General features: G+C 48.2%; 1 protein-coding gene across 6 annotated transcripts in view; it reads right to left on the reverse strand.

Moving 5' to 3' along the window:
- SH3PXD2A (SH3 and PX domains 2A) overlaps positions 1-25,994 on the reverse strand; it is a 1,212,758-nt gene that overhangs the window by 464,585 nt on the left and 722,179 nt on the right. For all 6 annotated transcript variants that reach the window (XM_069611721.1, XM_069611718.1, XM_069611722.1 and 3 more), the window contains one exon: positions 15,243-15,271. In XM_069611721.1, coding sequence (XP_069467822.1) covers positions 15,243-15,271 — 29 coding nt within the window. The remainder of the gene's footprint in view (positions 1-15,242; positions 15,272-25,994) is intronic.

Here is a 25,994-nt window from a genome sequence, read left to right on the forward strand (position 1 = left end):
GTTACCGACCACAGAATAACGAATGTCAAGGGAGATATGCCCCTCTGATATACATTTTTGCCCACCAACATTCTGAATGGATTTCTTGAGAGAACTCTGAGAGGTCTAATGGAGAGCTCGGTAGGGGTGTGGCAGTGGTCGAAGTGAGCGGGAGCGGTCGGGAGCGGTGCTCCTCTACTTTTTTAAATTACCTTTTACAGCTCCTATAATTTTATTTGAAAAAGAAACCGTTCCAGAATGGTTTCATTTTAAAATAAAAGTGTAGGAAGAAGTTGAAACCTTCACTTTCAGTGCAATGCACTGAACGTTCCCTTAAACAGCAGGTGCAAATGTTTGGGGGGTGTATTGTGTGTGGGAGGGGTCGTGGCAATGGGGTTTGTGGGGAGTGGGTGCAGGCCAGCAGGGAACATAGCTCCACTACTTCTTTTCGTACACTTCGACCATTGGTGTGTGGCACTGAGAGGGGACTTTAATGGGGTGATACATGGGGCGATCGAGCATTGCCAGCCCCGATCCAGCAACACTGCACAAGAAACAGTTGCAGATTACTGTGACTAGACGATGTGTCGTGGTGTTAGGGCACGACACAGAAGGAACACTGCATCTAATTGGTGACACACTCTTCACTCTCCCGCATTGCCAACGGATTTGCCCCAGAACCTGAGGGTAGTCAGATTGAAAAGGCAGAATATCTACCAGAGGGGTCTCTGACCACTCTTACCCTAAAACCGGAGGGAGGCGAGGGCTTCCAGGGAATAGCGACAATGGGCATAGCCCACCCACAGGTCAGGGAAGGAGGAAAATAGGGATTCAGTAACTAATTGGGTCTACCTAAAGGAGTCTTACAATGGTATGGCAGGGGGTGATGGCAGGCATCGTATACACAAAATTAAAAAAATCAGGAGCCAATAGGAATTGCCAATCTGGAAACCTAAGGGGGTATCGCATGCGCACAGACAGCGCCTCCGTAAAAACATCTAATTGCTCCCGACAGATGAACAACTAAAGTGGCATCAAAATATATTTGCATAGGGAATAAGAGGGGAGATTGCATTCTTCTCACACAGGGGCCACGCTTCCAGACATATAGTGCAGATGTATGCCGTCATTGCCACGTGCAGGGAAGGCCAGGACCAGTAATTGCTCGCCAGCCTCAGCGTAGTGAGGGCCTCGGCAGAGCTCAGGACCATTGTCTCCCTATCCACTCCTAGAAAAAGGGGCGGGAACCTACTAGCACCAGGGGCTCCCTCACAGGGTACTAAAGGTTTGGGTGCTTTTCTTTAATTTTAATGGTGCTCTGGCGACGCGCTTAGTGCACGTGCCAAATTCCCATAAAAAACTACAAACTTAAAATGGCTGTTGCGAAGATAGAAAAGCGATCTTTGCCCTTTTTACTTTGCAGCAGTGCCAACAGGGTTCGGAGCTAGAGAAGGAGCGCCTGGGGGCAGATACGTGCGGTGGGGGGTGTTTATGGTGGAAGCAGGGAACTGCAGATGGAGGATGGAAAGCGGGGTGCTGGGCCTGGAGCAGATGGGGGGAAAAATGATAGGGAACAGAGGGAGCAACCCGGCAGCGACTGTGGTCTCATGACAGAGTGCCAATGCCTATACACCCCGATGGCAGACATCTTGGATTGGTTCATGAGACCCTATAGAGGGATATATGCATCAGCCATTAAAGGCATGGTGAACACACTGGAGGAAGTTTGTGTTAAATCTGTTAGGGGTGACAATTTGAGTTCTGAAAAGGGGCATCATGCAGGGGTGTTGCTAGGTTTGTAAAAGATCCAGGGCTACCCTAATGTCCGGACTTTCGGGACTCGGGGCTAGCTAGCCTTTTAGTTGCAGCCCCTGAGCTTCTATCCGGGGCTACTACCAAAGGATCAGGGGGGTTATAGCCCCCTCAGCCCCCACTAGCAACGCCTTTGGAGGCATGCCAAGAGAAGAAGCAGTGAATAATGGAATGACGGCAGATGGGCTATCCACAGGAGGTCAGCTACATGGGACCTTACTGAAGTTGAGCGCAAAGTAGACTTTCAGATCACCTTCACCATCCGGATCACCATTGGACCCATGCCCAGCCACTACCCTTAAAGAAATCTTTGCCTCCACCTGTGCAGGAGAACACGCAAGATCTATCATAAATGCTTCCCTCTCTTCCGGTACCTTTCCAGACGCATTCAAATTGGCGCACGTCAAACCCCTGATTAAAAAACCCTTGCTCGACCCGCTTGAGCCCAAAAACTACCGCCCCATATCAAACACCAGGTTCCTCGCCAAACTCATTGATCGAACCGCCTACTCTCAACTTAACGCCTTTGTTGAAGCCAACAAACTCCTAGACCCCGCCCAATCAGGCTTCAGAACTTGTCACGGAACTGAAACCACCATAACCTCTATCTGGGACGACCTTAAAATGACTGCTGACTCCGCGGGATGCGCCGCACTAATCCTTCTCGACCTATCAGCCGCCTTTGACACGATCAATCACTCAATACTCCTTGATCGCCTCCACTCCCTAGGAATACGTGGAACCGCCCTCAAATGGATAGCCTCATTCCTCAAGGACAGGCACCAAATAACGACACTCTCCAACTTTACCTCCAAAGCCCGACCAGTTGACACAGGAGTCCCACAAGGAGCGTGTCTATCTGCCCTCCTCTTCAATCTCTACCTGATCACCCTCCCACCGATAATTCGTGCACACAACATCCTATGTTACAATTACGCCGATGACACACAACTAATTCTAAAATTCTTGAACACGAATCCTAACTCACGACCTGACCTGGCATCCTGCCTCCTTAACATTGAACGCTGGATGACCCAAAACCACCTCCTGTTAAACCCCTCGAAAACAGAAATCATGGTGTGCGGCAACCCAGATCTTCTCCCGCACCCTCTACCCTGGCCAACCGCCGATACCCTCCAACACAGTGAAAAATCTTGGATGCACCCTAGACTCTGACCTAACACTCTCGCGCCAAGTCAACAATGTCTCAAAGTCCTGCCTCTACCACCTCAAAAACCTTAGGCGCATCTTTCCATATCTATCATTTCCTAACAGAGTCTCTGCGGTACAATCAATCGTCATCTCACGGCTGGACTACGGCAACCCCCTATACCTCGGAATCCATGCCTACCAAATGAACAAACTTCAAAGAGCACAAAACGCGGCGGCCAAAGTGTTACTTGCGCTTGGTCCAAGAGACCACGTATCCCCAGCCCTCAAGACACTCCACTGGCTTCCAGTAGCCCGTAGGGTAGCTTTCAAAACCCTATGCCTCACCTATCGAGCAGTACATAAAACTGGACCGCAATATCTTCAAGAAAAACTAATAGCTTATCACCCCACTCGCACCCTCAGATCAAGCACAGCCGGCCTCCTAGTAATTCCTAAGACAAACTCAGTCAGGTTAGGCGGAGCATCATTCTCAGCCCTAGCCCCAACCCTGTGGAACTCTCTCCCAGCCCACATCAGGCTAACCGAGGAGCTAACAGCTTTCCGCAAACTACTGAAAACCTGGCTCTTTCCCTAAAACCAACCGGTTCCGTTCTAGCATCATCAAAATAACACCGACCCAGCGAAGCACCTAAAGCAAAAAAAAAATAAAAAATAAAAAAAAAAAGATTTTATCAAATATTCAGAAAAGAAATTAAAGCGAGTAATGTAGATGTAAACAACGAAGTCAATAACACGAATTGACCACTGGATAAAAGAAAAATAGAGCATGGACGAGCTTGGAAAGACGATGAGTGTGGTGAACGGATGATTGAGAAGGGCGAATGAATAAAGATGATTCTAGACAAGTATAAATGAATGTGGAGGATGAAAGCGGTTGACCGGTGCGTCTGGCAGACGGTTGGGTCTGGAGACCCGATAAATAATACGAGCAAAATCGATGGGGATGACGGATGAGTATGTAAACCAATTGACTGTAGAAAGCGGTCCGAGTATGAAGAGCGGCTATGTGTAGAAAGTGGAGGAAGGTGGAGAATTGGAAGAGCATGCAGAGCGAAGGAGCTTGTTGAGCGAAGAGAGCATACAGAGCAGAAGAACGTGAAGAGCAGATGCGCGTAATTAATAGAGAAAAGTATCAGCGACTGAATGGGGGAGCGACAGGGTGTGGAAGAGCGGAAGAATGTCGAAAGCGGAGGAATGTGTAGGGTGAGAGGCCGGAAGTGGGAGACCGACTGAGTACCGACGAGTGGAATGCGCGTGGAAGATGAACGCTGCTGACAGATGATTACGGAGGGCGGATGACTGTGGAAGGCGGATGACTGTAGAAGGCGGATGACTGTGGAAGGCGGATGACTGTGGAAGGCGGATAACGGTAGAGGGCGGATGACTGTGGAGGGCAGATGACTGTGGAGTGCGAATGACTGCGGAGTGCGAGTGATTGCGGAGTGCGAGTGATTGCGGAGTGCGAGTGATTGCGGAGGGCGGATGATTACGGAGTGCGGGTGACTGTGGAGTGCGGATGACTGTTGAGGGCGGATGACTGTGGAGGGCGGATGACTGTGGAGGACGAATGACTGTAGAGGGCGGATGACTGTAGTGAGCGGATGACTGGGCAGGGCAGATGACTGCGGAGGGTGTGTGCCTGTGGAGGGTGTATGCCTGTGGAAGATGACTGTGGAGGGCGGATGTCCGTTGGAAAGCGGTAATCTGTGGAGAGCGGATGACGGTGGAAAACGGATGACGGTGGAGGGCGGATGACGGTGGAGGGCGGATGACGGTGGAGGGCGGATGACTGTGGAGGGCACATGACTGTGGAGGGCGGATGACTGTGGAGGGCGGATGACTGTGGAGGGCGGATGACTGTGGAGGGCGGATGACTGTGGAGGGCGGATGACCGTGGAGGGCGGATGACCGTGGAAGACAGATAACTGGGGAAGGCGGACGACTGTGGAGGGCGAATGTCTTTGGAAAATGGGTATGGATGGCGGAAGACTGTGGAGAGCGGTTGCCTGGGGAAGATGAGTGTGGAGGGCGGATGCCTGTGGAAGATGAGTGTGGAAGGCGGATGACCATGGAGGGCGGATGACCGTGGAGGGCGGATGACTGTGGAAGGCGGATGACTGAGGAGGGGGGATGACTGTGGAGGGGGGATGACTGTGGAGGGCGGATGACTGTGGAGGGCGGATGACTGTGGAGGGCGGATAACTGTGGAGGGCGGATAACTGTGGAGGGCGGATAACTGGAGGGCGGACGACTGTGGAGGGCGGATACCTTTGGAAGATGAGTGTGGATGGCGGTTGACCGTGGAAGGCGGATGACTATGGAGGGCGGATGACTATGGAGGGCGGATGACTGTAGAGGGCGGATGACTGTGGAGGGCGGACGACTACGGAGGGCGGACGACTGCGGAGGGCGGACGACTGCGGAGGGCGGACGACTGCGGAGGGCGGACGGCTGCGGAGGGCGGACGACTGCGGAAGACGGACGACTGCGGAGGGCGGTTGACTGCGGAGGGCGGATGACTGCGGAGGGCGGATGACTGCGGAGGGCGGATGACTGCGGAGGGCGGATGACTGCGGAGGGCGGATGACTGCGGAGGGCGGATGCCTTTGGAAGATGAGTGTGGATGGCGGATGACTATGGTGGGCGGATGACTATGGTGGGTGGATGAATGTGGAGGGGAGGGCGGATGACTGCGGAGGGCGGATGACTGCGGAGGGCGGATGACTGCGGAGGGCGGATGACTGCGGAGGGCGGATGACTGTGGAGGGCGGTGAGCGTACAAAGCGAACGAATATGAAGAGCCAATAAATGTGGTGGACAGACAAATGTGGAGAACACATGAATGTAGAATGCGGCTGAATGAATATGGAGAACACATGAATGTAGAAAACGGTTGAGTGTAATGAATTTAGAAGTATTCCCAATAGCCTCGCTGAAAAATTGATTTTATAGTGCGCCCAGTAGCCTCTCTGTAGAAAATTGAATTTAGATACGAGTCCAATATCTTCTGTGAAAGCTGCATTTAGAAGTGCTGATGAAATGAATTTAGAAGTGTTCCCAATAGACTCTGTATGGAAAATTGTACTTAGAAGTTCGCCCAGTTCCCTCTCTGGGAAAGTTGCATTTAGAAATGTGCACACTGAAAGAGCATATGACCCATCACACCACACCCCACGCTTACTCTCTTCCTTACATCACCACTCAACTAGAACACAGAGATACTATGACACCATTCGGTATAACTGTTCTCATACGAACATCCACCGCTTACTCCACATCATTCTATGTAAACACTGCTGGTCCCACACCCCCAGCCAGGCGTTTTCCTCAGGCCTAACGCAGCCACATCCGTTCCGGATAAATCCTGCCAGAACGAACACATTCTCCTGATCTCTCAACCACCACACCTACCGATAAGAAGCAGCTATTACACGTGTACCGCACAAGCTGCACACATATCCGGTGCTCACACGCACCTTTTGACTCTCCCTACTCTCTCTACTGATCTGAACTTCGGTTCCCAAGGGCGTTCAACCTACCAGCGCCTTCAGACCATACCAATGGTATATAAGGCGCTATATAAGTGCAAAATAACAATAACAATAACAATAACAATCAACAGTAACCGACTGCCTTTGCAATCGTCAACATCGGGACCGTATTGACCGATCTATACCCTGAAGTCAGGAGTCAAGATATTGGCGAAGATGCTGCCCCTCACAACATCAGGAATGGTTTAAACTAACCATATCCTTTTATTCTGGTCCCATCAATGGGACAAAATGGAAGGCGGGTCTAAAACATCAAAGAAAGGGCTACATAATAGTAAGATTCCTCTCTTGATAGCTGCTTTGGTGGACTTTGACATCCTGGAGTGTGTTGCTATTTTTGGCGCTTTGTAGAAGATGAGCAAAGGTGAGGAGTATTTGGATTTGATAAGATTGTTATACACAGAACTGCCACTGGGGTTCAGGATTAATGGCCATCTCCTCGAACCATTTCCTCCCTCCACCATATATAGGGCCCGAGGCAAGGTTGGCCACTCCCCTCTGGCATTGGAGCTACTTACGATCTGGCTGATTAGAGGGCTTTCGGGGGGTTGCAGGGTGTAGTAATTCTGCTGTATTAATCCCACCTCAAATTAACGGAAACAATGAGGTAGTTTGGGGGCAATTCACATCTAAAAGTGGGTTGACTAGGACTAATCCGCCCTGTTCCCAGTAGTGGGGGAAAGGAATGATATACCTAAAAACTATCCAATGGCTGTTGGCACAATGTATTTTAATGGAGTATTTGGGTCACGGGAGAAAGAGTGGAGCGCACACAGAGAATACGGCACTAATCCTAGGGTAGTTGGTCATCAATGTTTGACATTGATCCACCCCACTCATCTCCCCAAGGGTCTCGCGTCTCAAATTCATGTACATGGTCCAGACATAGGATACGTTGAGATGGTACTAGAGACGCTTCATCTCTGGGCCAAACATGGCGTCATGTGGGGGGGGGGAGGATGGGCCTCCCAGGTGTGGTCACAGTGGTATCAGCATCAGCACTAGACCAACCAAGTCATTAGGGGAGGAGGAGGTGGTAATAGGCCTATTACCGCAAAGGTAAGTTAGTGGCAACAAGTTAGGAATTGGTTGGAGGTGGATATTGGCTGAAGGAGGGAGACCACACACGTCCCGATAACAGCAGCCATTAGTTCCAGTCTCAGGTTTATTCACTTGAAATATTTTGATAGTTTATACTATACATGGCATAAAATGTTATACACGGGATGTAGAGACTTGCAGGGGTGCAACACATATGGGACAATTCCAGGTGACTTTATACACAGGCAGAATTATATAAGCCTTTTGGATCAAGGTGGGGAAAGTTAGGGGGGTTCTAGGTTTAGCAATACCAATGCGCCCTAAGCTTTGTTCATTGGGCCTGATGTCGAAATTTGCACTCAGTGGGTATGAGAAGATATTCCTGGTGGGAGCTAATAGAGACATAGGCAATACACAGGTGGGGTCCCCATACTAACTCCAATGTACTGGAGCAGGTATATGGCGATACTCAAATTCAATGGCCAATTTATATATGATTCGAAAGGTTGTCCTCAGAAATTCACTGACGTTTGGGGCAGTTGGGACCGGATCTGTGATCAAGATGTTGGTAGTGGTGGTTGAAAGGACAGGGGGAAACAGTCTGATGAACTCCTTAGACCACTTTTTGGGAGAAGAGATATTGCATCTCAATGGGAATATCATCAACATGGGACGTAGACAAACTCATGGCAAAATCATTGAAGACTTGAGCAAAGAAGGGGAGGTTTGAGGACTAAAACAAGAGGTTGAAGGCAGGTCCACTTTATTCGTACCTGGTCAATTAATTGGCCGCAAACACTGGTGGAATCTGCAAGTGTCTGCCCACGACCCCCATAGTCCCTCCCCGGGTGTTGGCAATTCTTATTTTTGCTTGTGCCTCCACCCCCAGGGCATCTGATACTCACTGGCCCCACTCTACTCAACTTAGCTGCTTGCTTAGGGGCCCTCATTTTCCCGGTCACCTATACTCCCTTGCAGATGCTGAAGCAATGGACATAGAAAAGAGACTTGCCCCTTTCCTATTTCCCATTGCAGTGTAGCAACGTGTGTGCAGGAACCTAGACAAAGACAGCTGGAATGCTCACAGTGAGTAATCCACATAGGACCTTTCATCTTCTAATCTATAAGGGCCTGGGCAGTATGGAAAGGTTTATGCAAACTCCATTTAGAGTGGGATCCAGATATGGGGCTTTCATCTTCTGTTGTATGGGGGCCTGCTGAAAATAACTTGTTTTTTGCAAAAACCCAGTAGGGATCAATGCAGATGGGTGGGCCTCATGTTCTACTTTACAAAGGGATGTAGCAAAGCCAGTGCAGGGAAAGGGAGAACACTAGAAAATGGGTACATCTTCTGGAATCGTCATAAGGAGACATCCATACAAGGCTTTCATCGGTAATGGCCCAAAATGTCGCCCTCAGAATTCCGACTCCTGAAATTCTGACTTTTTTTTCTACCCCCCTTATATATATATGTGGGGGGTATGGGATATAATAGTAGTATGGGGGCTACAGGTGGTCTCCCCCCGCATATGTATGTGGTGTAAAAGGGGGTTAAAATAAAATTGGCATTTTCGCCCATCGGTGGAATTCTGGGGGTCGTAGTGATCACATAGGTCCCTTTCCCCTTATAGTGTTTAAGGCTTGGGGGATACAGCAAGGTTTGCGCACCATCCCAATAGGGGGGAATGCATCTAGGGCCTTTGCTCTTCTTGTGTGTGAGGGCCTGGGCCTTCCCTCCATGCACTACTCGCATTGTCACAGGAAACATCCTAGAGTACTTAATGCCTGTGGCCCTTGTGTACTTTTTGCCTTCCACAAATGTCGTTCTTGACACATGCATGAATATGAAAGATGTCTCTTTTTAACTGGCGATTCCACTTGTCCCTGGGGAGGCAAAGGATAGTGTCACGGTCCCCGTAATGAATTAGCCGTGCAATACGTGGGCGAGAAGCGGCCGGGGTATTGGTTTGGGTACTAGCAATCGATGTGCTCTCTCAGTAGTGAGCAGGTGAGATAGCTGAGAAGCATCCCACATTGCATTCAGCATTGATCTGATACCATGGCATTCACTTACACCGGTAATACGAAAGTTTCTCCTCCAGGAGCGGCATTCCAAATCGTCAATCTTGACAGCGATAACTCTAAGAGGAGCCTGTGTGCCGAGACCTGTGAGGATAAAGGGTGCCTAGAGTCTTCCACTTCCGCAATCCTTCCCTCGAACGCCTCCAGTCTAGAGCCATATCTATCAAGCCTGGCCTGTAAGTGGTCAGCTTTGCATGCAATAGTGTCGACTTGCAAATCAAGGCAACGACTGCATTCTTTTAAATGCAAGATCGTGTATTTAATGGTGGGATCAGCTTGGAGGTGTCGCCCACAGAAACAACACTGGAGGTTCTTGTGTAGGAGGAGTATTTGAGCTTTTTGGCGCCATCAACAGATTCAAATGAGAGTTTGAGCTGGCGCCCATACGACTTGCTCATGATGGAAGTGATCTCCTAGAACATAGAGAAGTGGTACAGCAGCTAAACTGTTCTGTAATGCAACCCTCACAACAGTATTTACTGTGGCAGATAAGTTTCACAGGTGCTCACCCTACGGCCAACGCTCTCACAAGGCAACCGACCTCCAGCAAGGCCTCATACATTCGCCCATGGACAACCCTACAACCAGTGTGTGATTGAAGGCACCTGAATTTGCCAAGCCACTGTCTATAATACATAGGAGTACAACCTGCCCAGTCCAGCTCCTAGCATCCAAAGAGCTGACCAAGCCGACGCCCTCTCTGTCCCTTCGCCTTCAGCCCCCCTCATTCACTCCGTGAAGACCGCCACACCTTTCCACCACCAAGGCCAACCACTGCCAACCAGGAGACTGTCCACAACATGAGTAGGGCACTAGGTCAACAACCAACAGTGGAGGCCAGCCATGACCGAGCATCCGTTCCTGGGCCCAGGGGATAGATCCAGGCCAAGCTCCCCAAGGCCGTCACACTTCAGGCCGTGGGCCCCGATATCCACTCATTCCTGAGAGATGGAAGACCGGCAGCCACAGCCCAAAAAGCCCCCTTACCTCAGGAACCGACTGCTGAAGCGGATCTCCTCAATGCGAGGGAGCCTTTCCAGCACCCTTGTAGTCCTCCAGAAGCGGCCCGCAGCTATTTCACCGATCCGGGTCAGGGTAAAGACAATCTGTAGGATGGATAGATTGAGCCCGCACAGAGCTCAAAGAGCCGCCGCCATTATGCTCCGGCTCCTGAGCGCCCTCCGGGCCCGGGTAATATAGCACGGTTTGTTCAAAATCCCTATAGGGTCGATTCAATATGGGGCCTTTCTTCTCCCAGTGCATGAAGTCCTGGGTAATATCGCAAGGTTTGTTCAAAATCCCTATAGTGTCAAATCTACATACAGGCTATCATCTTCTAGTGTATGAGGGCCTGGGTAATATAGCACGGTTTGTTCAAACTTCCTATAGTGTCAAATCTACATACAGGCTATCATCTTCTAGTGTATGAGGGCCTGGGTAATATAGCACGGTTTGTTCAAACTTCCTATAGTGTCAAATCTACATACAGGCTATCATCTTCTAGTGTATGAGGGCCTGGGTAATATAGCACGGTTTGTTCAAACTTCCTATAGTGTCAAATCTACATACAGGCTATCATCTTCTAGTGTATGAGGGCCTGGGTAATATAGCACGGTTTGTTCAAACTTCCTATAGGGTCAAATCTACATACAGGCTATCATCTTCTAGTGTATGAGGGCCTGGGTAATATAGCACGGTTTGTTCAAACTTCCTATAGTGTCAAATCTACATACAGGCTATCATCTTCTAGTGTATGAGGGCCTGGGTAATATAGCACGGTTTGTTCAAACTTCCTATAGTGTCAAATCTACATACAGGCTATCATCTTCTAGTGTATGAGGGCCTGGGTAATATAGCACGGTTTGTTCAAACTTCCTATAGTGTCAAATCTACATACAGGCTATCATCTTCTAGTGTATGAGGGCCTGGGTAATATAGCACGGTTTGTTCAAACTTCCTATAGTGTCAAATCTACATACAGGCTATCATCTTCTAGTGTATGAGGGCCTGGGTAATATAGCACGGTTTGTTCAAACTTCCTATAGGGTCAAATCCAGATACAGGCTATCATCTTCTAGTGTATGAGGGCCTGGGTAATATAGCACGGTTTGTTCAAACTTCCTATAGTGTCAAATCTACATACAGGCTATCATCTTCTAGTGTATGAGGGCCTGGGTAATATAGCACGGTTTGTTCAAACTTCCTATAGTGTCAAATCTACATACAGGCTATCATCTTCTAGTGTATGAGGGCCTGGGTAATATAGCACGGTTTGTTCAAACTTCCTATAGTGTCAAATCTACATACAGGCTATCATCTTCTAGTGTATGAGGGCCTGGGTAATATAGCACGGTTTGTTCAAACTTCCTATAGTGTCAAATCTACATACAGGCTATCATCTTCTAGTGTATGAGGGCCTGGGTAATATAGCACGGTTTGTTCAAACTTCCTATAGGGTCAAATCCAGATACAGGCTATCATCTTCTAGTGTATGAGGGCCTGGGTAATATAGCACGGTTTGTTCAAACTTCCTATAGTGTCAAATCTACATACAGGCTATCATCTTCTAGTGTATGAGGGCCTGGGTAATATAGCACGGTTTGTTCAAACTTCCTATAGTGTCAAATCTACATACAGGCTATCATCTTCTAGTGTATGAGGGCCTGGGTAATATAGCATGGTTTGTTCAAACTTCCTATAGTGTCAAATCTACATACAGGCTATCATCTTCTAGTGTATGAGGGCCTGGGTAATATAGCACGGTTTGTTCAAACTTCCTATAGGGTCAAATCCAGATACAGGCTATCATCTTCTAGTGTATGAGGGCCTGGGTAATATAGCACGGTTTGTTCAAACTTCCTATAGTGTCAAATCTACATACAGGCTATCATCTTCTAGTGTATGAGGGCCTGGGTAATATAGCACGGTTTGTTCAAACTTCCTATAGTGTCAAATCTACATACAGGCTATCATCTTCTAGTGTATGAGGGCCTGGGTAATATAGCACGGTTTGTTCAAACTTCCTATAGGGTCAAATCTACATACAGGCTATCATCTTCTAGTGTATGAGGGCCTGGTTAAAACAGAAAAGTTTGTGCAAAATCCCTACACAGTGGAAACCACATAGATGGTTTGCAAAATCCCCATAGGTGGCAATCCATATGGGGAGATGTAATCTAGTGTACAGGGGTAATCCCGATGTGCCAGGGTACATGCAAAGATACGGCACTGGAGGCTCGATACGGGGCTGCCATGTTCTGCCGCATCAGGACATGGGGTAGAGGCCATGTTTTTTTCACCTTCTACTTATTATGATTTCTTTTTTTAAACCTCACCTTCTACTTATAAGGGCGTGTTGGGCATTGCAAGATCTGTTTTCAAAAAATCCCTGTGGGCGGGGGGAGCTCATCTAACATATAAGGGCATGGGGGTTAGTGAGGCATGGGCACACATGCCCGTGTGCCCGTGGTGAATCCATATGGGTGGGGGGCATTTTCTAGTGTACAGGGTTCCTGGGATGAAGCAAGGGGGCCAGGAAAGCTGGTGTGTTAAGCAGCCTGGCATCCTCGGGGGGTTTATTTCTAGATGGTAAATCCGAGCTGCCCCAGGGCCGGTTAACGATGCCATGATACATGAACGCCTGGCACTCCAGAGCAAGACGGGCCTTCCCTGGCACCCAGGTGCGCCCCCTTCCTGGCGGCGAAATGGCAACCGGAGCCGGGGAGAGACTGATGGAACGGGGGGTGGGGGGTGTTTAATCCCGCAGCGCATGCATGTCTGCTCTCCCACGCGTCACCACGGCGTGCAGGCAGCAGATAACACTTCCCGCAGGTGGCAAATAACAGCATATCACTCAGGTGCCAAACATCGAGGCCTGATTCTGCTGCTCGGCGGGACAGGATTCGGGTGTCTGATAACGACACAGCACAGAGCCATCTGATGAGGGCTCCGATGACGACACAACAGCCACTTGTTGGTAACAACGCAGATTCTGGTGTCTGGTGACAGCACAGCATTCCGGCACTTGGGCGTGTGTGATATCAGACAGCATTCGGATGTCTGACAATGACAGCATATACATATTAAGTGTGACACGGCATCCGGGAGTCTGGAAGAGAACGTTTCCACATCTCTTGTATTCACACAGCGCACAGGTCACTTATAGCACTGCATTTAACTAAGTCCCGGCGCCTGATAACAACAATGCAAAATTGGGCCCGTTATAGCTCGACACTATTCAAGTGCATTTAGCATCTAATAACGACACAGCAATTTGCTCTGGCCGAACGACACAGAGTGCATAACGACACAGCAGTCAGATGCTGGATAAAAACACAACATTCAGGTGTCAGATAACAAAACAGCATTCAAGTCTGGCATAAGGACAGCAGTCAGGTTTCAGATAACGACGTAGCATTCAGATGCTGCATAAAACATTTTTCAGGTGCCGAATAACAAGACAGCAATCTAGTCCGGCATAGCGACACAGCAATCTGGTATGGCATAACGACACGGCAATCTGATATGGCATAACGACACAGCATTCAGGTGTCGGATACAGACAGCATGTAGGTGTCAGATACAGACAGCATTCAGGTGTCGGATACGGACAGCATTGAGGTGTCGGATACGGACAGCATTCAGGTGTCAGATACGGACAGCATTCAGGTGTCAGATACGGACAGCATTCAGGTGTCAGATACGGACAGCATTCAGTGTCAGATAACCACGGCATTCAGGTGTCAGATAACCATAGCATTCAATTGTCGGATACAGACAGCATTCAGGTGTCGGATACGGACAGCATTCAGGTGTCAGATACGGACAGGATTCAGGTGTCAGATACGGACACCATTCAGGATACGGACAGCATTCAGGTGTCGGATACGGACAGCATTCAGGTGTCAGATACGGACAGGATTCAGGTGCCAGATACGGACACCATTCAGGATACGGACAGCATTCAGGTGTCGGATACGGACAGCATTCAGGTGTCGGATACGGACAGCATTCAGGTATCAGATACAGACAGCATTCAGGTATCAGATACAGACAGCATTCAGGTGTCGGATACGGACAGCATTCGGGTGTCGGATACGGACAGCATTCAGGTATCAGATACAGACAGCATTCAGGTGTCAGATACAGACAGCATTCAGGTGTCAGATACGGACAGCATTCGTTCTTGAATACGGACAGCATTCAGGTTCTGGATAAAGACACCATTCTAGTGTTGGATACGTAGTAATATGCAGGTGTCTGAAAACACTCCATTCCATTTTTGTAATAACTACACAGCATTCAGGTGCCTAAAACAACACAAAATAAAGGTGCCTGGGTGTCTGATTACGCAATACACAGGTGTCGGATTTACACAAGTTACAGGTGTTTTAACACAGCATTATGAGCTTAAAAACGTTACACCATCAAGGTGAGCTAAAGCAACAGTAATGTAATCGCTTGAAACGGCACAGTATTTGTATTTCTTACACAGAGAGAACACGTCGGTCTCCTATGATGACAGAGCATTTGCGCGCTATATAGCGCCACGTAATCGTGGCTGGCATAAACACTACATAAAATGAGAAGAGGCAGGTCCCTTACCTGATTTTCTCCTTGAGGTCCCATAGTCCCTGAAATAGAAACAGCAGCAGATAGACATGGTTATCTCTTGGAAGGTGGGAGGAGGACGAGCTGCGCCCCACCCTGCCGTCAGCGGCCCCTGCCCATCTCCCGCGGCGCGCCCTGCCTCAGGCTGGAGCCTCGGTGGTGCCAGGGGCAGTCACCGACAAATGGCGAGGGGCCCCGCCAGCCGCCCATCCCACGAGCAGCTGCCGCCCCAGCAAGCACCATGTGATCCTCAGACAGAGCGAACCATCCGCGCGCTTCAAAGGGGCTTCCCCCGCACGCACTTGCAGCCAGCCAGCAAATGAGCCCATGTCAGCCTCCCGGGGAAGCCAGGTCGCCTCCTTTTTGGCAGGAGCGATTTGTTTTCCCAGTGAACCAAAGGTTTGGCGTATTCCCATAATCTTCAAATGCCGATAATCGCTCGCAGGGACCCCAGCTGGCGACCCCCGGCGCCTTAGGAAATGGATGCAGGAGAAGGCGCACTTTAGCGATGCGCGCGGGGTTAGTAAAGCCGACTTTGCATCCATATTATGTGAGAACGTGCCTGGCAGCAATGCATTGCGCTGGAATCTCATAGCTGGAACTACAAACACATTTCATAAAAATACATAACAAAATACAGGGAGCAACGCAATGTCGATGCTCCCTTATTACATATAGCACGTAAAATGCACCCATTTGAGAGCCAGGAGGGAAAATGCGGCTTGCTCATCCACTGGGCAGCAACAGCTGCGCCAGATTGATAAATGCATTATAGAACACGGAGTCATTGGGGTGACTCGTGGGAGACATTAGCTCACATCACTGGGAATTAAAATGACAAGGTGAAAAAAGGCACCCGACTTCTGGAGGCACGAGGGGCAGCATTTAGACAACTCATGTTACAGAGTACTTGCAATATTGCTCTAAGTTAAGGTTCCACTGAGGTGATAAACTGGCTGGCGGGGCGGACCTGCCAGTAACGGCCTGCTGCTCAAGTTAAGGCCCTCATCCAGGGCGTGGTAGCGCTGCTGCTGGCAGGTTCCGCCCGCAGGTGCGTTGCCATGGAAAGAGAGGAAGGGCGCTAGAACAAGAGCCCCATTTCTCTTGCCATGGAGAGGGAGGACGGCGGGAAGAGCAGGAGAGTGTGCAGCTTTTTTTTGTTTACTGTTTGGGGCAGGGAGGGGTTTGGTTGGCGAGAGGGAGTGGGTGCTGAGAGGCAGTGATAAGGGGCGCCCCTGTTCCGAGCAGCTTGATAGGCTGAGCGGCGGTGCCGGCCCCAGGTCTTTCGGCACCCTCGTTCGCCGCCAGCTCTCACTCATGGCACTTTATATTGTGTGCGCTGAGCTGGCGGTGCCCTTTTGTCAGTCAATGGGCCTCATTATGAGCTTGCCGGTACGGTAACAACGGTACCGGTAAGCTTGTCGGTACCGCTGTTATCGGACCAGCAAACTACGAGGTCTGCTCGCGGGTGCCTTTCCGCCCGCCAGGTCTGACCAATGGGACTCATATGGGAATGGGGAGCAATATTCTCCCATGTACGGGAATGTGCAATTACCGGGTCCGCCTGGGCTGTAGTGCCCCGGTAATTGCCCATTTCCGTGCGCCCCGAAAAAAATAAATGATTCCGGCGGCAGCCGTGCCGGTTTTACCAGCACGGCTACCGCCGGACTCATAATGAGTACCAATGACTTTCTATTAGTGAGTGACAGTGGAGCTCCGTGAATCACACCGCACCTCTGTCACTCACTAATAGAAAGTAATCGACTGACACTACATGGCAGTGGCATGTAAAGGGTGCCGCCAGCTCACACAATGCAAAGTGACATGAGGTGGTGGCGCCCTTTTGTTCGCAGCGCCCTTGTGTGACCGCAGCACTTGATTGCTCTTTTGAGCGTCCTAGCCCAGGTGCTAACGTTGGTTACCTATAATGCAAGTGCGTGAATGAGGCAGTGGAACGCAGGGCTGGAAATGGAAATGCTTCACTGTGGGATCCCACCATCGAAAGGGTTGTGTTGCGGGAGGGTGGTGGGGATGTGGAGTTGCAAAGTGGGAGATTTTTCTCAGTCCTCCCCCATAAATAAACATTCAATTTCGGGAGATTAATTAACACCTGTAAAAATAACCCAAGAGACTAGTGTTTCCTATAATTTTGCAAGCAAAGTATAAAAGGTGAACACCGTTTAAATCTACAAAGCTTGCTTACATATTTTCTGCAGAGTACAACCCTGGCGGGCATATTCACATATACCCTGACCAGACGGTCAAGTGGTCTAGTGGGCAAGTCTCTTGAACTTCATCCTGGCAAAGTGTTTGAGAACCCTAGCTTTGGCAACAAAAGCAAATTAAAAACACTAAAGCCGTTGAAGGGCTGCAGTGGGTAGTAGCTTCAATTGTGCAGACCTTTTGATAGGTCCCAGGCAGAGAAAATGGGGAGGTAGCCCGTGTGGCAAAGATCGTCAATGGTAGTATATGGTCAGTCGTTGCTGATGATGCTTGGCAATGGTTGACCATGATTGGCGATGGTTGACCAAAGAGGAGATGGTTGGCGTCTCGGGAGGATAGCCCAGGCAACGTGCTCGCCTTGGAAACAAGACGACGCAGAGCAACACAGCTTCGATCCCCGGGTCCGCCCTTAGAAACCTCTGGGTATTAAGCACGTTATAAATAACCAATTACTATTACAATTACAAAAAAGTCCATGAAGGTCACCAGTGGTTGTCAATGGGTGACTACTGTTGCTGATGGAGCTGGCCAGATAGTATGTCCATTGCCTGAACCTAAAGAACGATGCCACTATGAAAAATACCAAAAGCCTGACCTTAACATGGCTTCCAAATGAGAATCAGAGCTGTGCAGACAACAACAGCCGACATCTCTAGCTTCCTCAGATATGTCAACTGTGCACATCCATAGCATTCATTTATCAGTGTTGCCAGAGAGCCACCCAGAGAAGCCAACACTGAAAACGTCTTTCTACTGTTGCCTCCTCCTCTTATGGAGCAGGATTCCCAACCAGTGCCTCTATATCTATGGACCGCAAGGGCACGGCCTCGGGCTATACACTCACTGTGAACCACTTGGAATCATGGATAGAACTGCAATCATTATTTCATTCATGTAACCCTTTCACACGTTAAAAAGAAAGACATGAAAAGTTATGCTTGAGAGATTTGCTACTATACAAAATAGATTTAAGGAACACAACATTTGGGATTGGTGGTGGTATGTGCTCAAATATTTGGTAACTTCATGACAAAGACTGGGACACCCTGGTGGGAATGGATGTGGTTCGCCCTCTTAACTGTGCCAACCGAGGAATTGTGTATAGCAGCAGGGCGGCTGGCTAATCTAATCTTTGGGGAAGAGGTTTTTTGAACTACAGATGAATTGGGTGCAGTTTAGTTTTCTTTTATCTTGTGTGTTTTTAAGGTTGTGTATGTTGCAATGTTGAGTCATTTGTGCTGTGGTTTTAGGTGAAAAACAAAAAGGATTTCCCCAACAGAGGTGCAGATTACCTATTTAGAAATACATTCTCAACGTTCCTTTGGTGGAGTAATAACTAGATGCTACACAGGTGGCCTCATTATGAGTGTGAAGTCCCGAAACAACAGTGCTGGTAAGCCTACCAGCACCATTGTATCCAGACCGGCGCACTACGACTATGCGGGCGGGTGCCGTCCCACCCAGCAGGGTCAGACCTGGCGGACGGAACGGCACCCGCCCGCTGAGTTTCACGGAAGCACCTGCACCGTTGTTAACGGTGCCGGTGCTTCTGTTATCCCCATTCCCATGGAGTCCTATATGACTCCATGGGAACGGGACTGACACATTTACCGGCGCCTGACTTCCCGACAGCCGGGGTCGGAATACCCTGGTGTTACTGGGAAGTCAGGCACCGGTAATTCATTACAGGTCCGGTGCCAAACTGCTGGTTTTACTGGCACGGTTACAACCAGACCTGTAATGAGGCCCATAGTCTCCATTCTGCCAGATCCAATCCTCGCAAGAAGGGTTCTAATACAGTGTGGAGCAAGCAACTGACAAATCGGTATTTTACCTTACAATTGTACCATTTTTAAAATTATATTAAAAAAGAGTAATTACTCACTAGGTGTGATTACCAATATATACCTCTCAATTCTTTGAAGCATATAGAGCAAACAAAATATACAAACTCAATAATTAATACCAGATATAAACACATGACTGGTTTCTGGGGAAATGGCAGATTTTCTAATAGATGCAAGCGCTAGACCTATTTCTAGGGGCATTGGTCTTCTAATTGACCTCTAAAGTCTATCGCTAAAACCCTTACCATCTTAACTAAACCTCTCAAGTGACCTAAAAGGGGGTCTATAGACCTAGTCATATGACAGGGGTCTTAGATATATATATTGTACTGTATGGATTCAATGTTGTGATTTGTATAAGTGTTTTGGAAACTAGAACACAAAAATAAATAAAATAAGACAATTCATTGATATGATATGATATGATATGGCATTTATAACGCGCCTATACACAAGTGTTTCAAGTCGCAACGAGGCAAGGGGGGGGACAAAGGGAGGACAGACAACGATCTTACTAGGCCAGGTGTCATTCATATCGCGCAAGTGCATGGGAAGGGGGAAAGGAAGAGTGCAAGGGGGAAAAGGGAGAGGGGAAAGTGCAGTACATGGGAAGTGTAATAAATAAGATAAATAAAACACATTAAAAAAAACAGGCAAGTGCAGGAAGTATGGACAAAGTGCTGGAAAGGGGACTGAAGGGATACAGAAACAGTCCCCAAGTGCAGGGTTGCCAGGGAGGCAGTGCAGGTGGGCAGTTGACAGGGCCTGAGCCAGAGATCAGAAGGGTGGCCAGGTAACCAGTGCAATTTCAGTCAGGAGTTCAGCAAGGGAGGGGAAAGCAGAAGCAAAGAGGAAGGTTTTGAGGTGTTTCCGGAACCGGAGGTGGTTCTCCTCGAGTTTCAGTGAGGCAGGAAGGCTGTTCCAGAGAGAGGTCCCTGCCGAAGAGAGTGATCTGCCACCAACTCGTTGCTTGGAGAAGCGACTGACCCTGAGGGAGTTGGAGGCAGATGAGCGAAGAGCTCGAGAAGGAAGGTATTTAGGAAGAGAGAGTTGAAGGTATTTCGGCCCCAGACCCCAGAAGGCCTTGTGTACAATGCAGAGGGTTTTGAATTTAATCCTCGCAGCCACTGGGAGCCAGTGCAGAGATTTCAGTCCGGGAGAGATACGATCCCTGGGCTTGAGGCCAAGGTCAAGTCTCGCAGTCCTGTTCTGGATAAGTTCCGGAGAGTGGAGGCAGGAAGATTTAGAAAGAGGCTGTTACAGTAGTCCAGCTTGGAGAGGACCAGGGCTCTGGAGACAGTGAGCTTCTGGGGGAAGGATAGGAAAGGAAGAATACCTCTAAGGAGGTGCAGCTGGTAGTGTGACCTCTTAGAGACGTCAGAGATGTGAGGGGAGAAGGAGAGTGCAGAGTCGAAGATGACCCCAAGGTTTTTTGCCTTGCAGGTGGGAGTGGGAGGAGGGCCAAGAGAGGCCGGCCAGAGAGCTGCAGGGAAGGAGGGAGCGGGTGTGCCGATGAGTAGAATCTCAGTTTTACTGGCATTAAGGCAGAGGTCGTTGGCGGCACACCATTCCTGGATGGCAGACAGACAGTCAGAGATGAGGGAAGGAGAGGAGGAAGAGGAGGCCGAGGGTAGCCTGAAAATGAGTTGGGTGTCATCCCCATAGCACTGAAAGTTGGGGCAGAGAGCAGCGATGCGGTGGGCAAGGAGTGCCAGGTATTGTTGAGTAATGCTTTCAGGATGGATTTTATAGTATTTTTGATGTATTTATATGCATTTGTGCTGTGGTTTTAGGTGAAAAACAAAAAGGATTTCCCCGACAGAGGTGCAGATTACTTATTTAGAAATACATTCTCAACGTTCCTTTAGTGGAGTAATAACTAGATGCTACACAGGGGGCCTCATTATGAGTGTGAAGTCCCGAAACAACAGTGCCGGTAAGCCTACCAGCACCGTTGTATCCAGACCGGCACACTACGACTCTTAGTGAAAGTAACACGGCGAGTGCTCTTCCACCTTATAGCCAATTTTATGACCTACATCATCATGGCCAGTAATTTATGATCCACGTACACAAACTTATACATGTACCTTCATTGCTGTCCATATTTCCCCTATACTTACATACACATATGTTTGGAAACAATACAGAGGATGTTTGTTGTGTTGCATTTAGTACAGACTGCACTGTGCAAGACTTTCATGCGTGTTTATTAGCCATACAAGGGGTTAGTAACACTAACAATGACTCATGTGTTATGAAATAAGTACACAATTCAGAAACATTAATATATTGCGCACCACTTTATGCAAAGTACTGGAGCGCTTCCCGCTCTCGCGCCCTGCCGGTACACAGCAATACATGAATGCATTTTTCCCCAGTGAGCCGTTCATGTCCTGTTATAAAGTGAAGTATTGTAAAGCCCCTCTCGGAGAAGCTCTTCACCCAACAAGGCAGCCTCCAGAGGCCGCAGAATGGGACTCATTATGATACTGCACAATCTGGGCTCCAGCCTCGCTTGCCCGCAGCATAAAGATACAAAGTGCTCTATGAGTGCAGCGCTCAGCACTCTGATCCACATGGGAAGCAGAAAATGACAGTCCTCTAACAAAAGTGATTGAGTAAGAAGAGAGTGACCCTCTATACTTAAGAAATACTGCCATGCCAACAATGCTGTACACTGGGTGGTAATCTTGGGTATTACAGGTATTTAATACTAATCCGCTGAAAAGCAGACGCTGCCTGGAACATACAATTCCCTTCTTTTGCAGAAGCTGTGTAAATATGTGCACCGCATGTGGTGAGAATTACACCTGACTGCCGTAGATTCTCATTTTAAGGAAGGGACCGGTCAAGCTAACCTAGGACTTTCTTCATGCAGGAAGACCGCCACCTGGCCCATCTTTCCCCGCCTGCCCTGAATCTCTCCATCCATGTTCGCCCTTGGCCCAGTCTATTCTTGACTTGGCTGCGCTTGGCCAATAGGCTTGGCAGCTTGGCAGTCCCGGGATGACTATTCTGGAGTTTAAGAGGGAAGAATTAAACATCCTCGCGGGCAATGAAAGCCGACACGCTTCAAGGGGTTGTTTGAGCACATCTCAAATCCATCATGCAGCCACACGCTACAAGTTCTAATATTAAACCTGCCCGCAAATAAATGCCCCCTGCTCTACAGACACCTTGGAACTTGTTCTCAATTTCTACACAATCATTCTTTCACATGCCAGGCTTACTAGAGCAACATGCCCCTCTTTATTTTAACTACTAGTTAATGCTGTCTCTATCGGTCCGTTATTTACCCCCTTTCTCGTCCTCCACACCCTCCCTTTTAAATTTTGGCTAAAAGGTGGAGCTTTAGCACCAGCTATGAACCGAAACTACTGCATTGGGGTAGAGCTAGGGAGAGATGGCATATGAGGAGGGGCGCAAATCTTGTAGATGTTGTTTGGTTATTTACCCATCGATTGACAGTCCATGGCCTTGCTAATCCCTATGGCCATTCCCACCCACTTCCTGCTCCTTCCTGCCCAAAACGCAGCCTCCTTGGATCTCGTTCAGCTACCTTTATCACGCCTTAAAAACAAACTTTGCAATCAAAGTGTCTGCCCTTTTTTTTTAATCCAAAGTGGTCTTCTGAGAGCAAAAATGGTTTATTGTAAACGTGCTACTTGTGTAAAACAAATGTCTCAACTAGGTCTGCCTGCAGCCACCTGATTAATCAGCAGTATGCATGCCCTTCAGTGAGATCCTTTTAAAACAAGCATTGGCAAAGCCGACCGCTTCGGCTTGTGTGTAGGTAATTAGTTAGGCATTTGCCAGGCACTGCTATCATTTGCCCAGGTACATGCATCATTTTGCATCTGCTACCATCAATGGCCAGTTAGTACCATTACAGCAATGCCAGGCAAATACCTTCCCCATGTCTAAACAAAAGCCAAAACGTATCATTGTGTTTGTTTCTTTGTTTATTTCATTTATATAGCGCTCCAAAACCGAGGGTATCTGGGTGCAAGTTTTGCAGGTTTCAATTAAGTGCAGGAAGTTACCTTTACAATGAACAGGGTTCCAAACAATGATAGGCAAGCAGGTTATGATACAATGCAGTAATGCAATTACATTGAGGGAGATAGCATTATGGTACAAGACGTCAATCAGATATAGTGCAGGAGTGCCTGTGAGTTCCCTGCAGATAGTAACATAATACAGTGCATGAAACATCCTCATCCTTATTCTAGAGAGACTAGCCGTGTTATTAGGTTTTTCCAGAATGCCCAGTACCCTGGTTCCGTTCTGAGGTCAGAAGGCAAGGCATTCCAACGTTTGGCAGCTTGGACAGGAAAGCTCTTGCCTCTAGTTTGTATCTGGATATCATAAACTGGTTGACCTGAGAAGCTCTGGTGGCTCTGATAGATTGAGTCTTGGTGAACTGGCCGTTAAGGTATTTGGGTGCTTCGTTCACCAGGAACCTGTGGGTTAGTGATAACATTTTGTAAGTGATTCTTCACTGGGAGGCAATGGGCCTTTTGTGTGGTGGAAGTGATATGATTGGCTTTTGGAATGTTAAGTGCTGCTCTTAGAGCGTTATTTTGTAGCACTTGTAGTTTGTTTAGATTGCGTCAGCTAGTGCCGATGTACAAGGCACTGCAGTAGGCCAGTTTTTATAAAATGAGGGCTCTAGCCAAGGTAATGCAGCTGCCGGGTGAGAGAAAAGGCCTGCATGCCGTAATGAGTCGCTGCATACGCCACTGATGAGGCTGTGGCATTGACTTGTTTCGTTAGGGCGAGTGACGTGTCAAGGAAAAGCCCTAGAGTTTTGGCTTCTTTCGTTAGGGAGAGTGACGTGTCAAGGAAAAGCCCTAGAGTTTTGGCTTCTTTCGCTACTTTAATGAAATTGTTATCAATGACAAAGGATTTGAATTGTTCAGGTACTTTGTTTATTTTGGCCTTGATATATGAACCCTTATGCTTTTAAATATCGTATAGGTGTGTACTAATGATTCTTTACAGGTTGTTCCAAATGCAGAGAGTTTAATTCAAATAGTGTGTTGTGTCAGCATCAGTTAGCCTGGAGAGCCAAAGGTAGCTCCCGATAGCTGTTATCAAGCTAATCAGGCTCTACCAGGCTACAAGCAGGAGCTAAATTGCCCCCAGCTCTCCTCAATTTCTAACCCTACATGTAGAGGACAGAGGATAATAATCAATAGTGGACACCATTCAGAAAGAACAACACTAACAATAATGTACTCCAATGAGGACAGAGGATAACAACAAATAATTTAAGAAGACAGATGATAGTAATCTTTTGGGCACTATTCAGAGGAAACAAAAATTATGGGATCGGTCAAGGCATTCCGATGAGGACAGAGGTTAATAAGTGACTGAAGATACTTTTCAGAGGGAACTATTATTGACTGATAAATTGATTTGATTTCTAAGAAACGAATGGAGTACATATCAAGGAAATACATTATGATAAACCAATGGAATCAAAACCAAGGATTACAATGACCTTATCAATTTGAGAACATTACCCAATATGAAGTCAGTTCACCAAGGATATTATTCAAGGGAACAAGAGACGACCAATGCCAAGACAAGCTGATTAAAAGAGAAGTTGTTTGCTTGTTTTTCCATCATTATTTTGAAATTAATAAACACACTATAAAGATGGTTCATTGGTGCAATTCGTTTTTTCAATGTCATAATGAGTCATTTGAAACAGAAGATCACCATGATACCAAGCCGCCTCCTTCTAAGCATGCCAATATCATGATTATTCTGCATCCAGGTGCCTGGAAGCAGACTTCTATATAGTGCCACTGGGCAAGGCTCTACTGAGGCCACATTTTAGACTTTGCTTTACATTTTGGGGACAATACTCAAAGGTACTGTAGACCTGAGGTACTTGCAAGCATGGGCCACATGAGTAATGACATTATTGGTGGGCCTTGGTGACAAGATGATAGAAGGTAGAAGTCTGATAATGTTTCTCTACAACATTGTATAAGTATATAAATGACCTGACTCAGCATTGTTGAGTGGGGGAGCGCAATCCAACACGCGGCTCCCAACCGTGCAGAAAAGCCTGCTTTAATGTAATGGGTTTAAGATCAAATAAGAACGCTAACCTGGGCTTATGGCCTTGCAGACTCAACTAACATTTAATAATCAGCTCCCCTACGTGCACCTGCCCACAGGCTCCCCATTTCCTGCAGCAACCGGCTTCCCACGCTCCAGCTTTCCAAGCCCCAGCCAGCTGATATTGATTTCCAAACTCACTTCCTGCCACAGTTCAGAGCCCAAACTGCTCATCCTTGCCTCACACTCCACCTCGTTTCTAAATCCATTCTCTCCTGTCTCTCCCAAGAGAGAACTAACACTCCTGCCACAAATGTAGCTGCACAGGCTTCCTAAAAACCACTGGTGCAGACCCCGTGGACCACATCCGTGGACCACATCCGTGGACCACGTGCTTACTGCCACCGGTCACATTCCACCTCCTCGCACCTGACGCGACAAACACTTCCCCGGACCAGACTGACTGGTCACACCAGCAACAAGAATGTTACAAGACAATAAACCGCCCCCTGCCTCTGAGACCCGCCACTCAAGGCCTCCGAATTCAGAGCCTACAGGGGAAACACGCCCGGCTCTATGGGAAGAAATAGATAATACA

This window comes from Ambystoma mexicanum, chromosome 8, assembly GCF_040938575.1.
Source record: "Ambystoma mexicanum isolate Mex_15411 chromosome 8, UKY_AmexF1_1, whole genome shotgun sequence".
Lineage (NCBI taxonomy): Eukaryota > Metazoa > Chordata > Amphibia > Caudata > Ambystomatidae > Ambystoma > Ambystoma mexicanum.